We start from the raw sequence: 21,189 nt of genomic DNA, 5'->3' as shown, positions 1-21,189 counted from the left end.
CTCAACAATTTCATTTTGGCTTTGTCACTAATTAGTCTCTTGTACAAACAGTGGCCTCTTTCTTTGACTTTTTATCAGTTGGTTCCTGTCATGGATTCCTCACAGGTTTTTTGTAAAGGTAAAGTCAGAATATGTATGTACAGACACTGATGACTTAAGAAGCAATATATAATATTTGAGACATTATTACCTTTTTATTTATTATTTTTGAGAGCCAATGTTGATATGAGACAGGATACTTTGCTGGGACATTAAAAAAAAAAAAAAAAAAACCAACTACTGACAGTTTTTGTTTATTAAGGGGGCAAGCCAGGACACAGGTTAGGACAAAAGATACACCCAAAACTGGTGGTCAGAGCACCATCAGTTACAGATCTGGAACTAACCTGAGCCCTTTGAGTCCAGGTAAATACAGGTATAGTAAATTAGGCAAGGCAGTTGGTGGCAGATAGGCAGGCAGAAGCAGAAAGCATGCACAGATTGCAGTTTTTTGTTTTTTTTTTTAAACTCACTGCTGTCAAGTCTATTTCAACTCATAATGACCCTTCCTTGGGTTTCCGAGGCAGTATCTCTACTGAAGTAGATTGCCCAGTCTTCCTTCCAAGGAGTGGCTGATGGGTTTGAACAGCCAATCTTCAGGTTAGCAGTCAAATGCCTTAGGCACTACGCCACCAGAGGTTAACCCTTATAGTGCCATCATTTTCTCCTCATACACACTTAAATACTTCATCCTCACAATCCTTGCTTGCTTCATTGCAACCTGAGAGGAGCTACAAGTGTATTTAATGATAAGTAGGACAGAGTTCTTGTTCTCAAGGAATTTATTGCTAGTAGAGATGATAAGGTGACTGTTGCTCCCTCTGCACACCTGTAAGAGAGAGACACATGAAAGAGTAAGTGCAGAGGAAGGAAAGGTTACTATAGGCTTAAAGTAAGAAAATGTGAAGAGGACTTTGAAGCAGAGGGGGATTGTTAGGTTGATTTTGAAGGCTGCTCAGAATTGCAAGGGACTGAGATAGGATAGGAATGAGAACCCTAACACTCCCTGCAACACACACACACACACACACACACACAATGCTCACTGCCATCAAGTCAATTCCTACTTATAGCGAGCCCCCATTGGGTTTCCAAGGCTATAAATCTGTATGGAAGCAGACTGCCTCATCTTTCTTCCGTGGAACAGCTAGTGGGTTCTAACCACCAGCCTTTTGGTTAGCAGCCAAATGCCTTAACGACTACACCACCAGAGCTCCTTGAGGACACCAAGGGCTGAAAGAATAATGTAAACTAAGGCATGAAGGTGCAGAAATGTAGAATAGTACAAAAAAGGTTCATTTTGACCAGAATGTAGAGTTCAAGAAGAAGTAAAATGATAAACAAGACTGGAAAGGTAAGTTGGGACAAGATTGTTACTCCAGTACATTTTTGTTGTGTGGCTAATACAGAGATCTAGAAACATACATACACCTAGTCAAGAGCATGACATGAAGTCACACAACAGGTAGGCATCATGAAAAGGAAACCCTGAGGAACCTGAAAATCGGACAAGACAAGGGTTCAGAAACCCAGATAAGCCATTTGGGCAGAAGATATAACACACAAACGGAAGTAAACCTTGATTCTAAGGCAACCTTCTGTCACAAGCAGGACGCCTCTTACATATTTCTTCCTGGGGCAGGAACCAATCCCAGGACACGATCAGCTCATGCCTACATTGGGGAGCAGGTAAGTGCATGAATCCGACTGTAGAGGAAGGAGAGAGAGAGCATAGATGAGGATAGGTCCTGACAGGATACAGTTTGAGGCCAAAGCCTGTGGCTTTGATCCTAGACAAATACGGATTGTGTTTGGCCTGGGATAGCTGTACCTCTATGGAGCCAGTTTATAGAGACTGAACAGCACTTTGATAGTTTGGTTCAAGTTCTGGGTCTGCGGGCATTGGACAGTGTGAGTCACATGCTTTAAAGTCCTGGATAGCCTCAGGGCCGTTGGATTACACCAGGTCTTGAAGTCTTTTAGGACTATCTTCAAAAACACCAAAAACCAAACTCACTGCCATCAGGCAGATTCTGACTCATGGCAACCCCCATTGGGTTTCTGGTGCTGTAAATCTTTACAGAAGTAGATTGCCCATTTTCTTTCTGTTGAGGGGCTAGTGGGTTTGAACCACCATCTTTCTTGTTAGCAGCCAAATACAACCTTATGCACTGCACCACCAGACCTTCTAAGGGCTATCTTAAGGGAATTGTATTTGGGGAAAAACTGTAACCCAGGCTTGTTGGGTTTTGAGTGTGATACTACCTTGGCCAGTTACTGCCTGGAGCCCCCTCTTCCTTTCCTGGACTTCTCTTCTGAATCAGCATTAGACCAGCTTATGGGAAGAGTCTGCAACTGGATTCGTTTAAGAGTTAGAGGAGCAGATCTGTTCTTCCTTGACGAGGCAGAGAATTCAAGCTTTATCTGAAAACAGTGGTGCTTTCAGGGGTAGTGTAATGTGTTCTTTATGGTGGTCATTCACTTCCATAGACCTCATTTTCCTATTGCAGTTGGCATCTCTCTTTTCAGACATGGTTTTTCACGGAAGAGTTTGGTTGGTCCAGGAGCTGGGTGTAGGGGGTTAATCAGGAGTTCCAGAAATCCGATTCTCAACTCATGTACTTTCTAGCTAGGACCAGTCTTCTCAGTTTTCTTCTCTGGCCCTGCTAGTTCAAATGGTTCCAGTAAGAAGGAAAAGTCCTTTTGGGATTGAGTTGTTTTTCTGTTCACTGTATACGTTTGCCAGTTCCCTCTTACATGAGTTTTATCCACTGAAATAACCTGAAAAATATAAAACATGATTTGTTTGAGATCTCTCATTATATCAGTGATAAGGACAGTATCAGAATGATGGGGCTGTTTCAAGCATGACAAATAAGTGGCATACATCAGCCTTCCCATTCCACATTCCACCCCACATCCATTTTCCAGAATGCCATTGACAGTTGATCAGAACCCCTTTTCATTGGGTTCTGATGGCCAGTCTGAGAATTCACATAAAAATGACCCAGAATCCCTGTACCTTATAGGAGACTATGGCAGCAGAGCTCACAGGTCCTGGCCACCAGTAGCTGGTCTGTAAACACAAAGAAATCACTTAACTTTTTTGAGCTAAAGTGCCTTGTCCATAAAGTGGGGTCAGTGGCATTGTCTATATCCCAGAGCTATGTAGATCTGAGCTGTGTCATCTCCGTTATTTCGTTAGCCACTCTTTCCTCTCAGCAAATCTTTGCTAACACCACAGGATACTGTGAATATTAAATCACTTACAGGATTCATATGGTCAGGGAGAAGCAAAGACTGGTCTGTGAAGCAATAGCCAATTCTGATTCCCAGCCCATTATCAAGCAGCTTAGAGTCAGAGCATTCCTGCACAATGGGTTGAGGCTGGCTACCAAACTTGAAAGAAATGCTACTCCAGTTTTTCCACTGAGGTACCCCAAAGAGCAAAGGAAACTTGAGTTTCTGTGTTGCTCTTGCTCTCTCCAATCTATTAGTATAGCCCCAAACAACCTCAATCCCTTTCCTCACCCTACCAACAAGAATATTTTCAAGTCACTTACTTTATCTTAAAATTCATGTAAATCTTGCATCCACTTCCATAATATGCCTTGTTTTGATATAAAAACATTTTCAATTACTAATATCAGTTGACTTTCCCTCTTTAAGCCTCCCTGCCCCCCCTGGTTGTCCCTCTCTTGTATTTCATGTCTTCCTATCAGCTAGGCTTTGGTATCTAATACAGGGGTGGATTACTCAAGATGCAAGGTAAGCACAGGCTAACTTGTGCTAATTTACTAATCTGTAGAGAACAATTTCAAAACTTTTCACTACAGATGAGTAATTAAGCACAGGTAAGTCCATACTTACCTGTGCTTACTGGGTACTACGTCCCTGTCAGGGATTGTAAATTTGAAAAGAGGCCTTGATTCTGTAGGAAGGTACTGTGGGGTTGGGAGAGAGACAGATGCCAGCCATACCTTGAAATAGAATCTTTGATGTGGTGAAAAAATGTGAAATTGTTCACTACAGATTAGTAAGTAAGCACAAGTAAGTCATGCTTACCTTGCTTATAGGGTAATCTGACACTGGTCTAATACGTAACATCTCAACCAGTTCATAAATTTCTGCTTTTAATATCATACAAGTTACCGCTAGCACAGGTCACAGGAAAATACCAGGCTGTCTCCTCTGAGTTCAGGCTTTTCTGAAAGATTTACTTAGGAACAATTTATCATTTAGTTGCAATTTTTAAAATAATCTTAATTGACCACATATGTTATCAAATAAGAGTCTGTCTTGTAGCCTCTGCTTTCCTCCCCCTTCCTCCCCCACGCGCCTGCGCACTGCTTTCTGCCGGGATGTCAGAAAATTAATTATGCCGCTCTAGGTAGATGCCATCACAGGAAAGTTTCCTCCTGATTTATGGTAAGATTACTGATATTAAAGCTGTTATTTTGAGGAGGGAAAAGACTATATGGCCTTTAAACCTCTCTCCCTTTTTCCTAGTTCCTCCTCTCTTAATTGTGGCTCCATGTTTTGGTAGCCATAAGTCATTAGTGGTTTTTAATTTTTCTGAAACTGAAATAAGGTCTGAAAGGGTGAATTTGTCCCTCCCCCCCTTTTTTCCTTTTTTTTTTTTTTTCTCCTCTGGCTAATCTGAGGAACGCAACCACATCTGAAGCCACTTGGCTCATTATGAATTTCATGGAAACTGATTCTCAGAAAGTGTTTCCATATGTGTATTCCCAATATATCCCATCCTCTCTAAATGGGAGTACAGATATGTGCATGGGTTGGAAATGGCTTCAGGATGTGACACAGCAGTCATATGACTGCCACGGCACCGTGGGTGGCCCCTTCTGAAAGACACGGTGTCCTGGGTGCTGGCCTCCTTCCTGTAGCGGATCTGGTTTCAAAGACTATCCACCCTTCCTAACTTTTAAAAAGTTCTTAATCAAGGCCTAGCAAGAAGACCTTGCTCTCTCTTTCCCTCCCCCTACCATTTGGCTCCTTTCTCCTCTCTTATTCTCCCTCTCTATATACATATCCACACACACTCTTGCTGCTTCTGTCTCCTGCCCTCTTTCCCTTCACAAAAAGGAAATATATTATTCTAACAAAATCCTCAAAATTTGAGTGAGTTTTAAAGAATGGTTGAAGTTTCTGAAAATTACCAGGCTTTTGTTTTGTTTTGTTTTCCCCTCTCTCTTTCCTTCAGCATAGCACACTTTTTTAGCTGTAGAATCAGCTGGTCTTTCAGAATTTGTGAGCATGCAGTGGAAAAGTACAATTCATTACAACACGGAAAACAAATATTTATACTGGATAGTTGAGGCACTTTCCCTCTCTTTTGCAAAACTATGGAGTTTGCTAGCCTGACCCTTCATCTTAAAAAAAAAAAAAAAAACCCAACTGATTAAAAATTCTCGTTTCGCTGGTTTCTTCTCCATTTTGTTGCCTATCAAATGTGATCCATTGCATTTGTTTCATGTATGGCATATTTTTCCAGTTATTATTTCATGAAATTAGATGAAAATTAGTTTGGTGATACATAATTGGTCATTTTAGTATGAGGACATAAATTTGGGGAGAATAAGAAAATTGATATAAAATCCCTCAAAACTTTAATGTGGAAAGTGGAAGGTTATGTTCTACATATTGTCTGAAATTGATTTTTGGGTAATGTGTATAAAACATTTTTGACTCTGTCATGTTGCCTGCTTGAAATTATGCTAGTGATTCATCTGTTCAACAAATTTTTATTAAGCGCCCCATCTTTTCTCATCATCATACTATGTACTGGGTAGGATCCAAAAGAAGGGTATGTAGTTCTTATTCTTCATTTGCTTTCTTTTTAGTTGGAAAATGAAAACACTTATCTAAAGCCAATTATAATAATCAAAGTAATAATCATTTTTACTTTAAAATGCACAGAATGGTAAGATTACTTACAGAAATGTAATATTATAAGTAAATATAGATAAATGTCCAAGACTTGTGGTTGATGAGTTGGGCTCACCATCTGCTCTGTGAGAGAGAGATGAGGCAGTTTGCTTCTGTAAAGATTTATACCCTTGTCCTATAGGGTCACTATGAGTTGGAAGCAACTCAATGGCTATGGAGTTTGTGTCCACAGTGTGAGGTTGAGTGATGTGATGATGCTGGAAAGAGATTTGAATACTCTTTAAAGAGAATTTTATAATGTTTTATAGGTGTGGAATGTTATTTGAGTTACATATTAGGTTTGATGTCAGCATTGCTTAATGCTTTTTATCTTTTTTTTTTACATGCCAAAAATGGACACATTATTCTACAGATAGATTTCCTGATCCTCGTACTCACACATCCATTCATCTTTATCAATCCATCCATACACTCATATAACCTTTTTTTTTTTTTCATTTTAATCTGTGAAGTGCTATGTGTTAGGGGAATATGAGAGGACAGTAAATCATGACTTTTACCATCCAAAGATTACTCTATCATTGGAGAGAGAAGACTGAGAAACCGCTAGTAATTCAGTAAAGTAGTGACTATGGGTGCAAAAGACTGATATGGAAAATAATGTTATTGAAACAGGAGGGAAATAGGCAATTATATAAGAGAGTAGTTGGAGAGAGGGCAGCTAAAATGTTATAGAAGGGAAAGAAGGTTCTTATTTATCAAGAAAGAGCTACTCTGCATAGATCTTGTGTATTACAGGTCCCAGCAGGAAGAATGCTGCAAGGGAGTTAATAAAGAGTATGCAGGCTTTATCTGAGATTTGCTGAAGCAGTAACTCCTACCATTTAAAAGGCCCCATTGAAGCTTTGAGGTTAATGCCTCTTTGCTGGCGAGTGTGATGGCTTTTTGTTCAGTACGCTTACGCCTGTACATAACACATGTAAGGCAGAGGGCTCTGAATATGCCAACATGTGTTCAGTTTGGATCGGAGGCCCCTTTTCCTTCCTCTGCCCCTACTTGTCTCCTCTGCTGGGATGTGTAAATTCTACTGCTTACTGGGCACAGTTCACGAGTGCAATGTTTCCCATCTGACTGCCCTAAATAACCCCTCTGTTCATCTTCTCACACTCCTACTTCTTTTCATTCTAGAGATCTCCTTGTTCATTTTCAATCAGCTTGATTTATTGAAGGCCTACCTAAATGTATCTTCAAGTTCTTGTAAAAGTCCTGGAAATCTCAAGTATTATTTTTATTAAGCACTGAAGGGGAGACAAACAAATAGTACATCTCAGCCCTTGACAGCTCAGTCTTTAGTTGGAAGTCAGGCATGACCCATGACAACTAGCATTAGAAAACAGTGTGTGGAAGATGCTGAGTGGAGGATTGCAGGCCATGGGGATGGAGGGAGAGCCAAAGGTCTCTGTTATTTTTCCTTATCTTGGTTTCACTCCTTTCTACCACACTCTGCACTTGTTCTGAAGACCTAAGCAACCTGGTTGGGTAAAGAGACTATTTTCTTTTTCAATGTAGTCCTTGTGAGAAAGGGCAAGCTGTTTTTACTTTTAACATTGATTTTATTTTCCTTTGAGATTCATGGGTATTGTGTTAATATATTCTTGCCCGTGTGTATTAGGTTGTGAAAAACTACTCCTGCTGCTGCTGCTGCCACCAGCACTGCTGCTGTTTCAGTGAGCAGTGTTTTGCAGCTCTCTTTATGATGGCTACATTCATTTGCCAGCTGTCTGGCTATGGCTAGCAGTGTGGACAGTGGCTTAGAAGTGCATCTGTAGGAAGCCAGCAGGTCCTAAGGGAATCAAACCCTTGACCTTGATTTCATTCATATTATACCCTGAACAACTGAAATAATTGTCCACTATTTAGCCGAATTAGATCAGCAGCAAGGTCTAAAAGAGTTGTTGATAGTATCCCAAAGATAGTAACTGTCATAGGGCAACACTTGGACACCAGAAGGGTCAATGTCAGTATTTTTTATTTAGGCAATTAGACTTCTCCAAAAACTGAACTCACTGCCATTGAGTTGGTCCTGACTCATAGCGACCCCTCCTGGGGTTTCTGAGGCAGTATCTCTACGGAAGTAAATTGCCCAACCTTCCTTCCAAGGAGTGACTGGTGGGTTTGAACTGCCAGCCTTCTGGTTAGCAGTCAAATGCCTTAGGCACTATGCCATCAGAGCACCTATTAGACTTCTAAGATGACGTATAAAATCTATATGTTGTATATAGACATTATATAGATATAGATGTGTTTCTGTCCACCATATTCTTTAAGGGTAACTAAAGTTGCATATCTTTTGTCAGAAGTCAAAGAGGTCTTTGTGTGTGATTTTGTAATTTTGAGTAAATACTTCCCTTCTCTGGACCATGGGGATGTCAAACTAGGGTTGGATTAGAATTATCTAAGCAGTAAATTAGGGCCCTGGACTTATCCATTACAATACCCCAACCATCAGAGGAGAATAAATGGTACAGGACCTTAGGGGATCTAGGGCCATAGCCAAAAGCTTCACAAATGCAAAATTGAAGTAATTTTTTATTTGTTTGCTTGTAAAAGTTCACCTGAGTGGTGTATTGTATTCCATATATCATATTCATGTTTACAGAGAGAACAGTTGCCATCTCATCCATTCCAACTCCCAGTGACTGTGTGTACCCTTTCCCCAAGTTGAGTAAAGCCAGTCCATCAGAAATATGCAACATGTTTATCTTGGGCTTCAAATAACTGTTGGCAGTCCCTCCCAGGTACCCTTGAATGTAGGCACACACCATTTTGAGACTCTTAGAACTAGATAATTTAGTGTGACTGTAGCATTCTCAGCTTCTGAGCAACTTCAATTGCTCAGCAAAGTTTAATGTATTTTGTACATGAAGGGATATATGGATAACAACAAAAAGAATGGGTTTGTGAAGGTTGTTTTCTATTATTTTCAAAAGATCTCTGAGCCTTCTATAGTATTATTTAACAGTAGGCTGTAGAACCTCTCAGAGCTTTTAAACTGACTCCGGGGAGCTCTGAGGCTGCATGGATAAGATGCACATCACTGGGACAGTTGCTGAGCTTTGGTTCTACATTTATTTACAAAGTTAGATTTGGATAATAGTGCTCTCTGTGCTTTTATCTTGTTAACTCTTTTAATAAGTAGAATTTACATTTTTATTTACTTTAGTTGATACACCAAAAACCAAACTCACTGCCTTCAAGTCGGATCCAGTTCATAGCAACCCCTCCTTGGATTTCTGAGGCGGTATCACTACAGAAGTAGATTGCCCAATCTTCCTTCTGAGGAGTGGCTGGTGGGTGCCAGCCTTCTGGTTAGCAGTCAGATATCTTAGGCACTATGCCACCAAAGCTCCCATAGTTGATATAATAGCTATGTGTGTGTGTGTGTGTGTGTGTGGTGTGTGTGTGTGTGTATAAAACTCCAAAAACCAAACTCACTGCCATAGAGTCGATTCTAACTCATAGAGACCCTCTTTGGGTTTCTGAGACAATAAATCTTTATGGAAGTAGATTGCCCAGTCTGCCTTCCACATAGTGGCTGGTAGGTTTGAACCACCAGCCCTCTGGTTAGCAGTCTGCCTTCCACATAGTGGCTGGTAGGTTTGAACCACCAGCCCTCTGGTTAGCAGTCAAATGCCTTAGGCACTATGGCATCAGAGCTCATATGTGTGTGTGTGTGTGTATCTCCTATATATATATATCCGTGTATGTGCGTATGTATATATATGTACATATGTATACATGAAGTTTGTGGCTTTAATATGGTTAGTGACACAAGGTATGAATAATTTAGGACACAATGCCACATGGATGGAGACTAAAAGAAAACCTGAATTTTTGTAAGAAACAGAGGTTGGAAGTATAGACACAACCCTATGGTATGAAAAAAAAAATTAATTCTGTAATTTGCTTCTGCAGCAGTTATTATAAATAAGTAAAGGACCAGGAAGAGGTTTATATTCTCTTTAAGTTTAGGATTCTCTTACCTCTCCACGATGGATTGTTATATACTGGATCTCATGTTTTACTATATGTAGTAAGTTTTAATATTTCTTCACATAGAACACATTGCAGTATGTTTCAGAAACATTTCTTGATAAATTAAAATGACTCAGCAAATTCTAGACTATTGTTAGTAAATTATAAAAAATTACCCCACAATCTCTTTAAAGTCTACATAGCTCTTTTTGCTCAAGACATTGCAGTCTCAAATGACTAGAGGTGACTGGTCAAAATACTGTAAACCTAGCGGAAATTTGTTGCATTGCTGTCTATAAACTACAACCAGAGCTCATTAATTGAAAAATGAATGTCAATTTGCGTTAGCTAGCACCTATAAACCAAAAAGGTACAGTGATCCCGGCACGTTATACATAATAAAGACATCAGCAAAATATATCAGGTAAAATAAGGAAGAAGGTCTGGGGGTATAAATTCAAAAGCATATTAGAGTTTACTGGCAGGGCCCCACATTAAGGGTTTTAATGAGGTTTCTGCATCAAAATAAGTGAAACCATATGGAATTTTAATTATCACTACAGTATGTTTTAAGTACATATACACATGAGAAGCATTTTTTCCATTAACATGCCTATCTGTGTGAACTCTGTGCTTCTGTAGAGGGCAAACGTTGACATTTTAAGTGTGACTTCTTTCCGTTTTAAATTGCTCATGTTATTCTGGTTTCTTTCACATGATCTGAGAATTGAACTTAATACATAGAGAAGTAGCCTGCCTATAACTATTAGCTCTGGCAGCTCAAGTTCACCTAGATGCTCTGCAGTGGAAAGGCTTGCTGAGGACCATCTGTGGCTTGCCTTCAGTGCTTGCATTGCATGCCAGACATGGTGTGGAGGAGACATTAAATCTCAGTTGCTCCCCTTTCTATTCTGTTTTAAGCACTTCCTACATTGTTTAGGGGGTTGAGTAGAGGGTTACACATTGATTTTATTTTGTTTTTTAATAATTTAATTTATTTCTGTTCTTGAGAATATACGCAGCAAAACATATACCAGTTTCACAGTTTCTACATATACATCTCAGTGACATTGATTACATTCTTTGAGTTGTGCACCCATTCTCACCCACCTTTTCTGAGTTATTCCTCCCCCATTAACAAACTCACTGCTCACTAAGGTTCTTATCTAATCTTTTGAGTTGCTGTTGTCCATTTGATCCCATATAGATAGTTCTTAAAAGAGTATAATGCTCTAGGCAGACAATCTTTACTAGTTGAGTGAAATTATTGTAAGTCTTAAGAAGACTGTTGTCTCAAAATAATAGTTTTCAGGGGCTCATTTGGCTTCTTTGCCTTCAGAAATACTTTCTACAGTTTTAAATCTGAACTTCTCAGGGTATTGTATTTGGGAGGGGTTGTAGAGGCAAGAACTTATAAAAAGCAGAGAGTCACTGCCTGAGCTGTGTTAGTTTTGGTTTGTCATCTTGAAAGTGTGTGCTTCTGATATTAAGAGCTGCTCACCAGCTTTTCACCCTCTGCTTGTGGGCGTGTGGATTCTGGGAAAGTACTTAGGGATGGGAACCTGTCTACCTCTCCCCTAAGGCTGTTGCTTCTTCTTCTACCTTGGAATTCTTGATCGTAGAGCACTAGAGCTGGAAGGGAACTTAGAGCTCATCCCCCTCATTTTACAGATGATGACACTGCCACCTCTGACTTCTGCCTCTGGCCTTCCACTCTCAGTAAGAAGAGCCAGGCAGGTGAGACTTTTAACGATTGCTGGGCTGGGCAGGGCTGGGCTGGGCTGGGCTGTCTGATTGGTACTGTTCCATTTGTGAGAGAGTTAGTTAACTACATATTGCTTTTAGTCACAGTCTGCTGCAAATGCACATAATGGCACTTACCTCTAGCATTTTATTAAGATCACAAGCAGTGTTTGCATTTTAACAGACATTAGCAACCCTCAGTCAGCAATGTTAATGGAAAGTATTAGGGTTATTCCTTTTGTAAGAAATGGTGTAGTATCCAAGAAGAGGGCTGAATAAAAATGGGGCTGAAGAAATTCCTATTTACTAAAGCCTTTGAAAATTACTAAGTGCTTTTCCTTAGAGCTAAAAGCTCTAAGGAAAAGAAAATATATGAGATCCAAAGAATTGGAAGATTTTAAAAGCAGTCAAAATGTTAACAAGAACAGCATTAGTAATATAAAAGGGCTTGTATCAAATCTGTCAATTCTAGAAAATGATAGTTAACCCAATCTTTAAAGATCATAACTATAAGTTTTTAGGCATTTCAGAAAATAAATTTTCATATGAAATGATTGATAACGTTGTGATTTCAAAAGTTAGACAGCAAAAATACCTATGAAAGAGGCATACTGTTAGCTTCAGAAATTAAAGGAGTTCACATTTTAGGCAGAACCATCTTAGCTTCTTGGTTACTGGTTCAAATTAACCTGAAGCTAATTCTGAAGGATGGGTGTGAGGTGCTATCCACTTATATTTGTAGGCAGTTAGACTTTCACAGAAGCTGTTCTCTGCACCTAGCCTAAATCAGATTGTCTCTGATTAAGAATCAAAATTAAATGATTCCTAAGGCATTAAGTCCTCTCCACTCAAAACCTATATACAGTTTACGACCCTCAGAATTTCTGAGGGCTAGACTCTGCCTATGTACCCCCAGATAAGTAAGATAGTTCCATATTACATTGAAATCCAGTTTGATTTCTATGATACTAGAATGAAGCCTACAAGAAAACTTTGAATTATTTTAAAAGTTGAGAAGGAGTGACACGCACATGTTAGGGTATTTTTCTGATGTTTCTTCATTGATGATGGGGCCCTGTCAAGAATACCAATAACAAAACTGATCATTTTGGGATTTCTCTCTATTGGATTGAGAAAAATAAACTTGTCTGGCTTAGTAAAAATTTCACTTCAAATATCTCAAGCATAATGAGAAACAAAAAGAGGGGGAAAAAATATCAATGAAGATTCAGTTCTAAAGCCTGGTGAGTGAATCTGTACGACCAGAGTGTTGGGTTGGTTTATAAATATGACCTAGCACACATATGGGTTTTAAAACCCTTTTGGGATTCTTTGGGGGTGAAGAATTTAAGATAAAGACTGTAAAGTGACTGGTGCATTTGAAGGTCTGTTTGTGGCTTGCTGTTCCTTTTTGGAAAAGCTAAAGGTTTCTTTTTTCTTGTAAAAAATTCTATCATTATTTTAATTGATATTTACAGATTTTTCCTCCATCTTCTGTTGTAATTTTTAGGTGCTTCAGAACTGGGCCCTTTTTCAGACCCCAGGCAGTTCCCAAGCATTTCATCCCTCACTGAGAGCCGCTTCTCCAACCCACGAATGCACTATCCAGCCACCTTTACTTACACCCCGCCAGTCACCTCAGGCATGTCCCTCGGTATGTCCGCCACCACTCACTACCACACCTACCTGCCACCACCCTACCCCGGCTCTTCCCAAAGCCAGAGTGGACCCTTCCAGACCAGCAGCACTCCATATCTCTACTATGGCACTTCGTCGGGATCCTATCAGTTCCCCATGGTGCCGGGGGGAGACCGCTCTCCTTCCAGAATGCTTCCGCCATGCACCACCACCTCGAATGGCAGCACGCTATTAAACCCAAATTTGCCTAACCAGAATGATGGTGTTGACGCTGATGGAAGCCACAGCAGTTCCCCAACTGTTTTGAATTCTAGTGGCAGAATGGATGAATCTGTTTGGCGACCATACTGAAATTCCTCAGCAGTGGCCCAGCGGTATCTGGGAGCCACACCCTAAATGTATCAATATATACATATATAGAGAGAGTGCATATATATGTATATCGATTAGCTATCTACAAAGTGCCTATTTTTAGAAGATTTTTCATTCACTTAGTCATGTTCTTGCAACCATAAGAAGGTAGATATTGAGAAGCCAAAGGGCCAAGAGAGACAATCATAAGCAGGTTTCCAGTTGTTTTCTATTTAAGATGAACTTTTACAAAGGAGCAAACAAAGGAAAAGGTATTTTTGTTGCTGTTGTTGTTTGGTCGATTATCATATGTAATCGATTCATATGCCACTTCAGAGAGGTGGACTCCAGGCTTAGGAGGAAGAAGAGCAAAGCCGCTTCCTCCCTGTGCTTTGAAACCACACACCCTCATGGTTGCAGCGCATGGACCAGTGCACTCTGCAGACCAGCTTACAAAGCCAGTCGAGATGCACGTAAAGGGAAAAGAGAGAGAATGGATGCTTCCGTTACAGTACCATCCATTCAGAGTAACTGTTCCAAACTTTGCTTTCAGACTTGCTGCAGGTACTTATTTGAACTGTTTGGTTCAGTATGTTTTCTACTCTAAAAAAGTGACTTCAAAAGTACTGATCAGGATAGATTATTTTATTTTACTTTTTGTACTCTCCCCCCCGCCCTTTTCCCATTTAACCACAAATAAATCCCATGCCCTGAGCCCCTCCTTTTCCTTTTATGCAAAACTGAAAATGGCAATACTTTATTATAGCCATAATGGTATAGATAGTGTTTGTGTTTGGCTGTGTGTTATTTGTTTCCTTTTTATTTTTAAATTATGAGTATGTGTAAAATCTGAGGTAACTTGCTAACGTGAATGGTCATATAACTTTAAAGATATATTTATAATTATTTAATGACATTTGGACCCTTGAAACATTTCTTAGTGTATTGATATGTTGACTTCGGTCTCTAAAAGTGCTTTTTATTAAATAACAAATTTCTTCAGTGGGCTAGAGCCATATCTGAAACATTGCTAAGCAATTTCAGTTTATCCAGACACAATGTGATTTTTAAAATTACTTCCATCTCCAAATATTTTAGATGTAGCTTGTTTTTGTGATGTATGAAGGAAATGTTATGCTTAGTTCTTTCAGATCTTCGACTGCCTCCAACACAGCTTTGCCTTTTTAAGCAATAATTAAGGGTTTAAAAAACAACTCTTAGCCGTTTATCAGTTAATATTGCCCTTTAACAGCATGAAATGCTGGAGTGATGTGGTTTCCTAATTTCTTTCAAATAATTATGACTCTTGTCATATTAAAAAAAAAAAAGACAAGCACAAGTGAATCGTTGAACTGCAGAAGAATGTTCTGTGGTTTCAGAGTTAAGCAGAACTCTAAATCGCCAGGCTTCATAGTGAAGACATAGTCAGCTTAAAGCCACACATGTGGATAGAGAGTCAATCATGTTATGCGGAATAGCACAGGAAAGCAACATTGCACCAGGGATTCTTAACCAACCAGCCTTACCAAACAGTAAATCAGGGAAACCCAAATCTGCCTTACCCAGCGCCCTACTGGCAGCTTGTCATCATAATTCGCATTTAAAGGAGCAGAATCAAGTCATTGTCCTGTGGGAGCAGGTCATCTAAAATAGCAGGCAGGTTCCAGCAGGTAGCTAATCTGAGAGAACATATAGCCTGTGGGCACCAATGATGCAGCCTTTGACTTTTGTATTTCTCAGAATGAAGGGCCACAGGAGGACCAGGGTATGTGGAGTTTGGTGTCTACTACTGTGTCTGAATTTGAGCTACAGCTGTCTGTAGGATGCACTTTGACCACTCTTAGCAGCAATGTGGCAAATCCCCAAGTGTGAATCCTTAATGGAAGCCAGGATCATTTAATGACACCATTAGGCAAATCCTTGCCCTCCTCCCCCAAAGGTCAGAGTCCCTTCATTTGAATTCTGTGTGCCCTAAAAAAAATGATACAGAGATTTGCCTCCAGCCCCCAGAAGCCTTCTAGTCCTTCTCGTGCCCACCACTACGGGCCTCTAAGCATTGCAGGTCAGTTTGTGGGGTGATCGGGCCTGTGCTTCTTGCCTTGGAGTCTCCCTTAGAATTCATCCTGACTCCTGATCAAAGGAGCCCTGGTGGCACAGTGGTTAAGAGCTCAGCAAAGATTAAGAGCTCGGCTGCTAACCAAAGGTCTGTGGTTCAAACCCTCCAGCTGCTCTGCAGGAGAAAAGACCAGGCTATCCGCTCCCACAAAGGTTACAGCCTAGAAAACCCTATGGGGCAGTCCTACTCTGTGCTATGGGGTGGCACACAGTTACAACCTTTGAATGAAATTGAGGGGAAAACAAAACAAAAACCTTCTAAAGGTTATATACCAAGTATGCTTAGATAAATTAGCCACTTTTCTATTACTTAAAGATGGAAGTAGGAATTGATACTATTTATTGTTTGTATGTGGTAGCTTGAAGCATGCCACTGTCCATTTATTTTTAAGTGTAAAATATGTGTGTTTGTTTCAGCAGCACTTAAAAAAGCCAGTGTCTGGTTACACATTTCACTTTTAATGATTTGACATAAAAATGTTAATGCCAGTACCAGCTATTTAATAATAATAATAATAATAATAAGGTACTGTATTTGTGCATTATTTTTTAATGTTAAAAGGGCTTTTTTAAGTTTACAGTACACATACTAAGTGATTTTAGGGATGCTTTTGTGTTGAAATGTTATTATAGTGGCTGCAGGCAGCAACCCAGAAACACTTTAAAAAAATTTTTTTCCTTTGGAAAAATTCAAGCACTTCTTCCCTGCACCCCCACTCCTACCACCCGGAGTAATTCATGTTTTCTTTCCTTTTTTTTTTTTTAAGATCAAATTCTGACCTTTTTTTGGCCTGGGGATTAAGCTTTTCTTCTTCTTCTTCTTTTTTTATTGACCCCTTCATTTGCACTGGGCCACCTGTGTGATCTGTAGTAGTATATCCTGCAAATATTACTACGATGGAACCATATACTAGTCAACACTCTGGTTCCTTGGAATTAAAATGGCATGGTTCTTGATATAGCACAAATATGGCTGGATTTTACAGAGTGACCAGTGAAGCCACATTTTTATCCATTTGTCTCATCAATTTTAACCTGTGTCAGAGTTCCAAAAAAAAGTACACAGCTTTGGTTTGAAACGATCAGGATAACATCCAATCTGGAACTAAGAGACTAACTAGATGAATTATTGTTTGCCCTTTAGACTGTCTCACTCCACCAGGGCCCTTTCAAAATGAGCAGAGAAGTCTACACCATTAGGCACCACCCATTGCAAATTCAGAGGGAAGGAGATGTGTGTGCTGGCTGAAAGAGTTCCCTCCATTCTGAGGACAGGGACTGGCTCAGAATCTAGGTTAATACATGAAAACACAAAGCATTAGCAAAAACAGTAAGGATGACTACAATATCCAAAAGAACCATAAGAAACAAATAAAAGACAATTCTTCCGAACCTTGAATTTGTTGTTCTGAAAACGATAATGCATTTAAAAAATATTTTCTATGTGAGAACTTTTAGATATGTTTACTTCATGTTTACAAATAACTGTTTGCTTTTTTAATGCAGTACTTTAAAATATATCAGCCAAAAACAGTAACACAGTAATTTTTTAGGTATTTTGAATAAAATTCAATGTTTTTGGATATGCTTTACCATACTTAGATTTCTGTGGAACACAAATATTTGTAGCATTTTGTGTAAATATAAGCTTTTTATTTTATTTTTTTTTTCCAATTGCTGTTGCCCAAGATTTGCTTTCCATGCACATATTGTACAAATTCTGCTTTGTGCCACAGATCATGATTGTGGATGAGTTTACTTTTAACTTCAAAGGGACTATTTGTATTTTATGTTGCAACTGTAAATTGAATTATTTGGCATTTTTCTCATGATTGTAATATTAATTTGAAGTTTGAATTTAATTTTCAATAAAATGGCTTTTTTGGTTTTGTTATGTGTGTACATTGGGTCTTTTCTCATCTGCGGCTGATTCTCTGGTCTGATGCCTACTGCTGCCTACCCCTGGCACTTGTTGGTCTTAGGACTTGTGAGGGCTGGATGAGAGCAGAGATTCTGTATTACTGGCAAGAGAAATCTTAGTAAGAGCTGTCTTCTTGTTTTGTCCTACTCCCAGGTAAAAGGGTAGGGGAAGGATCCTTGAACTCACTTCCTCATCAGCCTGTGTCTGAAGGGAGAAGTGCTCTCCCCATTCTCAGGTAAAGCCCCTTCTTCCAGCTATTGGGCCAATCAGTGTATTATAGTCGGCAGCCCCAATAGTCCCATGGCTCTGATCTCTGGCCACATGAATAAATGAACCCCAGGCTATAGTCAGAAGATCTCAGATGGCCTAGCTGCAGGGGTTAGTCTCCTTTCCTTCCCATATTTCTTTTGAATTCTTAAAAAAGAAAGTCAACCAAAGCCCAAAGATGAGTAAAAGTGAACCTTTTGTCTAAGACTCCAGCCTCAGAAAAATTCTACTAGTGAACGTAACTATAGTTTGGAGGGTTCCTCGCCTCCCTGGGTCATTGTTTATTTTTGGTAAGTCCTTCCCCTTCGATAAGTTGTAGGGCCTAGGACTAAAGTGGTTGCTTTCTTTCCGTCCTGTACTTTCTGTACACTTTGGCTTACCACAGTTCTAAAAGAGGGACCCAGGAAACCGTGGTGCACAGAAACTCCGGCACTGGCCACGTTGGCCCACATCACACTAAAAGTCAGAGACCTCGTTTAAGAGGATCTGCTCATTCTTAACCCTGTGGCATTGCTTTTTGAAAAATCTTGGAAACAGCTAATTTCCAAGAATAGGGGACATCCTAAAAGCACTTGAGCGAGTTTAGGCCAGGGAACTTGTTTGCAACTCTTGGAGGATGTTTATTTAAACTAAACATCTGTGTAACTTTTTCAAAAAGGCACCTGCACAGCAGGTGGGCATGGCGGCTTTCTTTCCCTCTCTGGTTTAGTCCAGCAGCATGGTTTGGATACAATCACATTACTTCCCTGGGTCTTTGTTTCTTGGTTTATGGAAAGGCGTTGAGCTACCCCTCAGCTCATATGACATGTCAGGCTGGATCATTCTTTGGGGTGTGTGTGTGTGTGTGTGTGTGTGTAGGGAGTTGCTGTCCTGTTCTCTAACCCACTAAATGCCAGTAGCAGCACCCCAGTCGTGACAACCAACAGTATCTCCAGACATTGCCAAATGTCCTGTGGGGAGCAAAATTGTCCCTGATTGAGAACCACTGGGCTAAAGGCTCTCTCAATTCTTCGGTCAGGCTTCATTGACATAGCTGATGGGAGAATACATTGCTCATTGAAATAGGGTAGCCAGGCAGAAGACTGAGAGCTTCCCAGAAATGGATGTCTGTAGACCTTTTCATCTCTTCACCTACTAGGGCCCTGTGGTTTGGATGTGTTGTGAGGGAGGCTCCTGGCTTTTCCATCTCTACATCGTCCCTGTGGGTCACGCAGCCAACGAACAGCAAAGCTGTGGAGCTTTACTTACCTGTATTTATCATGGCTGCTTATGTTTCTCACTGGCAATGACAGGACGAAGAAGAAAGCAGTTTCACTAGGGCTTTTGACCTCTCGTGTTCCCTGGCCCCCAAATATTTAATCATCAGACATTTCTGCAAGAGTGGGTGTTTCCTGTTAACTCAATCCCAGCCTAGACTGGCCTAATAAACACCTTAGCTCTCTGTCACAGAGTTTATTTGGCTGGGAAATGGGTATTACCATGTAAACAGGAAGCCCCCTGAAGTTATTATCTACAGATGCGGTTGAAGAGCCACATGTTTATATTTATGGGATGTAAAAACAGTCTGAAAGGCAAGGGAGGAGGTAGAGGAAGCCCTTATTCAGAGTTAGTGAGAGCAGACTCTGCAGATCTTTAAGAATTGATTTTTTTTATCCCCTCTGGAAATGAGGGGGGCAGAGTAAATAGTAATGACAAGTCTACCTGTGGATGAGCTCCAACAATATTGGTTTGTCTGATTTAAGCAAACACTGCTAGGTAGATTATCAGGTTGCCAGTAAACAGTCCTCTCAATAGCCTCTCTATCCCAATGATTTGAAAATCACTTGAGAGAACAGGCCTAGGAAATAGTGGGTCTGGGGCATCTGAAAGGTTAAGGGGCTTATATGTCATCTTCTATTTCCCTAGGGGAGCGGAAGATCACTCAATTGACCACCATAGTTTTAGTGATGAGTCAGCTTACCTGTGAAATCCCAGGCAAATGAAAGCATTTACTCCTGAAGTCAGTTTCTAAGGGGTCAGGAAGGTGCAATCATGCCAGAGTCTTCAACACCTGAGACGGCCAGGTGTGGGTTCAATGAATGTGTAGGCCACGGGGCTACCTACCTGCACACTAGGACTGGGTACACTGGGCTTACTCCAAACTGTTCTCCATCCACTTCTACTCCTCCTTCCTTGGCACTCCTTGGGGTTGGAGAAGGTGCTGAAGAAAGGCCAGGTAGAAACCAGTGCATGGACAGCTAGTGCTGTATTTAACCAATAGGCTCTGCACAAAGGAAGGGGATCTCTCTCCCCTCCTCCCACCATATCTGTGCCCTCTGATAAGCCTCTTTTTTGTGCCTTTCCAGAGGCTTCTCAGCAGTAGCTATTCAATCAGGAGGCCATGGAAATGAAGTTTTAAATAAGTTATGAGTCAAAATTTAACAAAGAAAAGGATCCACTACAGATGCAAAGGGTAACATACCAAGATGTGCATATATGTGTGTGTATACTTAAAAGAGGGATGCTAGAGGTAGGAGGGATGAAAGGGGTGCCTGAGCTGCCAGTCAGGGAAAGCTGAGGCTCACCTTACACACATGCTCCTTGATACAGCATTTCCCTTGGTTGTTTTCCTGTAAATTCCATAGAAAAGCATCCCACAAATGGCAAAGCAATTACTCTTCTTCTGATGGGTTATTTACAGGGGACAAAAAAAAAACCTCATTGCCACTGAGTCAATTCTGACTCACAGTGACCTGTGTTGGGTTTCTGAGGTGGTAAATCTTTACTGAAGTAGATTGCCCAGTCTTTCTTCCACAGAGTGGCTAGTGGTTTGAACCACCAACCTTCTGGTTAGCAGTCAAATGCCTTAGGCACTATGCCACCAGAGCTCCTGCTTCCTGAGATACCAGTTAAGGGCACATGGTAAAGAGGACATCCTAGAAGAGGTTATTAATTTTTGTAAAACTTTTATTCAAAAGCTGCTTGTGGCTTAATCCAGCCCTGCTGTTCAGACATGCTCAGCTGAGGATCACATTTCTGCAAACACAGTTAACTTTTACTAAAATGTATTTTAATTCATTTTCTTACTATCTTGTTGCAATGATATCTGGCCACTTGGTGGGATTTTCTGAAAAATTTGGTGTATGCTTTAGCATTGCAAATGTAGCTTAACTACTTGATTGCTATCTTCTTCC

General features: G+C 40.3%; 1 protein-coding gene across 1 annotated transcript in view; it reads left to right on the top strand.

The window, feature by feature from the left end:
- RUNX2 (RUNX family transcription factor 2) overlaps positions 1–13,713 on the top strand; it is a 285,399-nt gene extending 271,686 nt beyond the window's left edge. Inside the window, 2 exon segments of the mRNA XM_042780312.1 lie at positions 11,653–11,718; positions 13,235–13,713. Of these exon segments, the coding sequence (XP_042636246.1) occupies positions 11,653–11,718; positions 13,235–13,713 (545 nt within the window).
- The last annotated feature ends 7,476 nt before the right edge of the window (positions 13,714–21,189 follow it).

This window comes from Orycteropus afer, unplaced genomic scaffold, assembly GCF_000298275.1.
Source record: "Orycteropus afer afer isolate SDZICR_OR568_19922 unplaced genomic scaffold, OryAfe1.0 scaffold00034, whole genome shotgun sequence".
NCBI classification, from domain to species: Eukaryota; Metazoa; Chordata; class Mammalia; order Tubulidentata; family Orycteropodidae; genus Orycteropus; species Orycteropus afer.
Note: the sequence above shows the minus strand (reverse complement) of the source record. Positions and strands in the feature narration are given on the sequence as shown.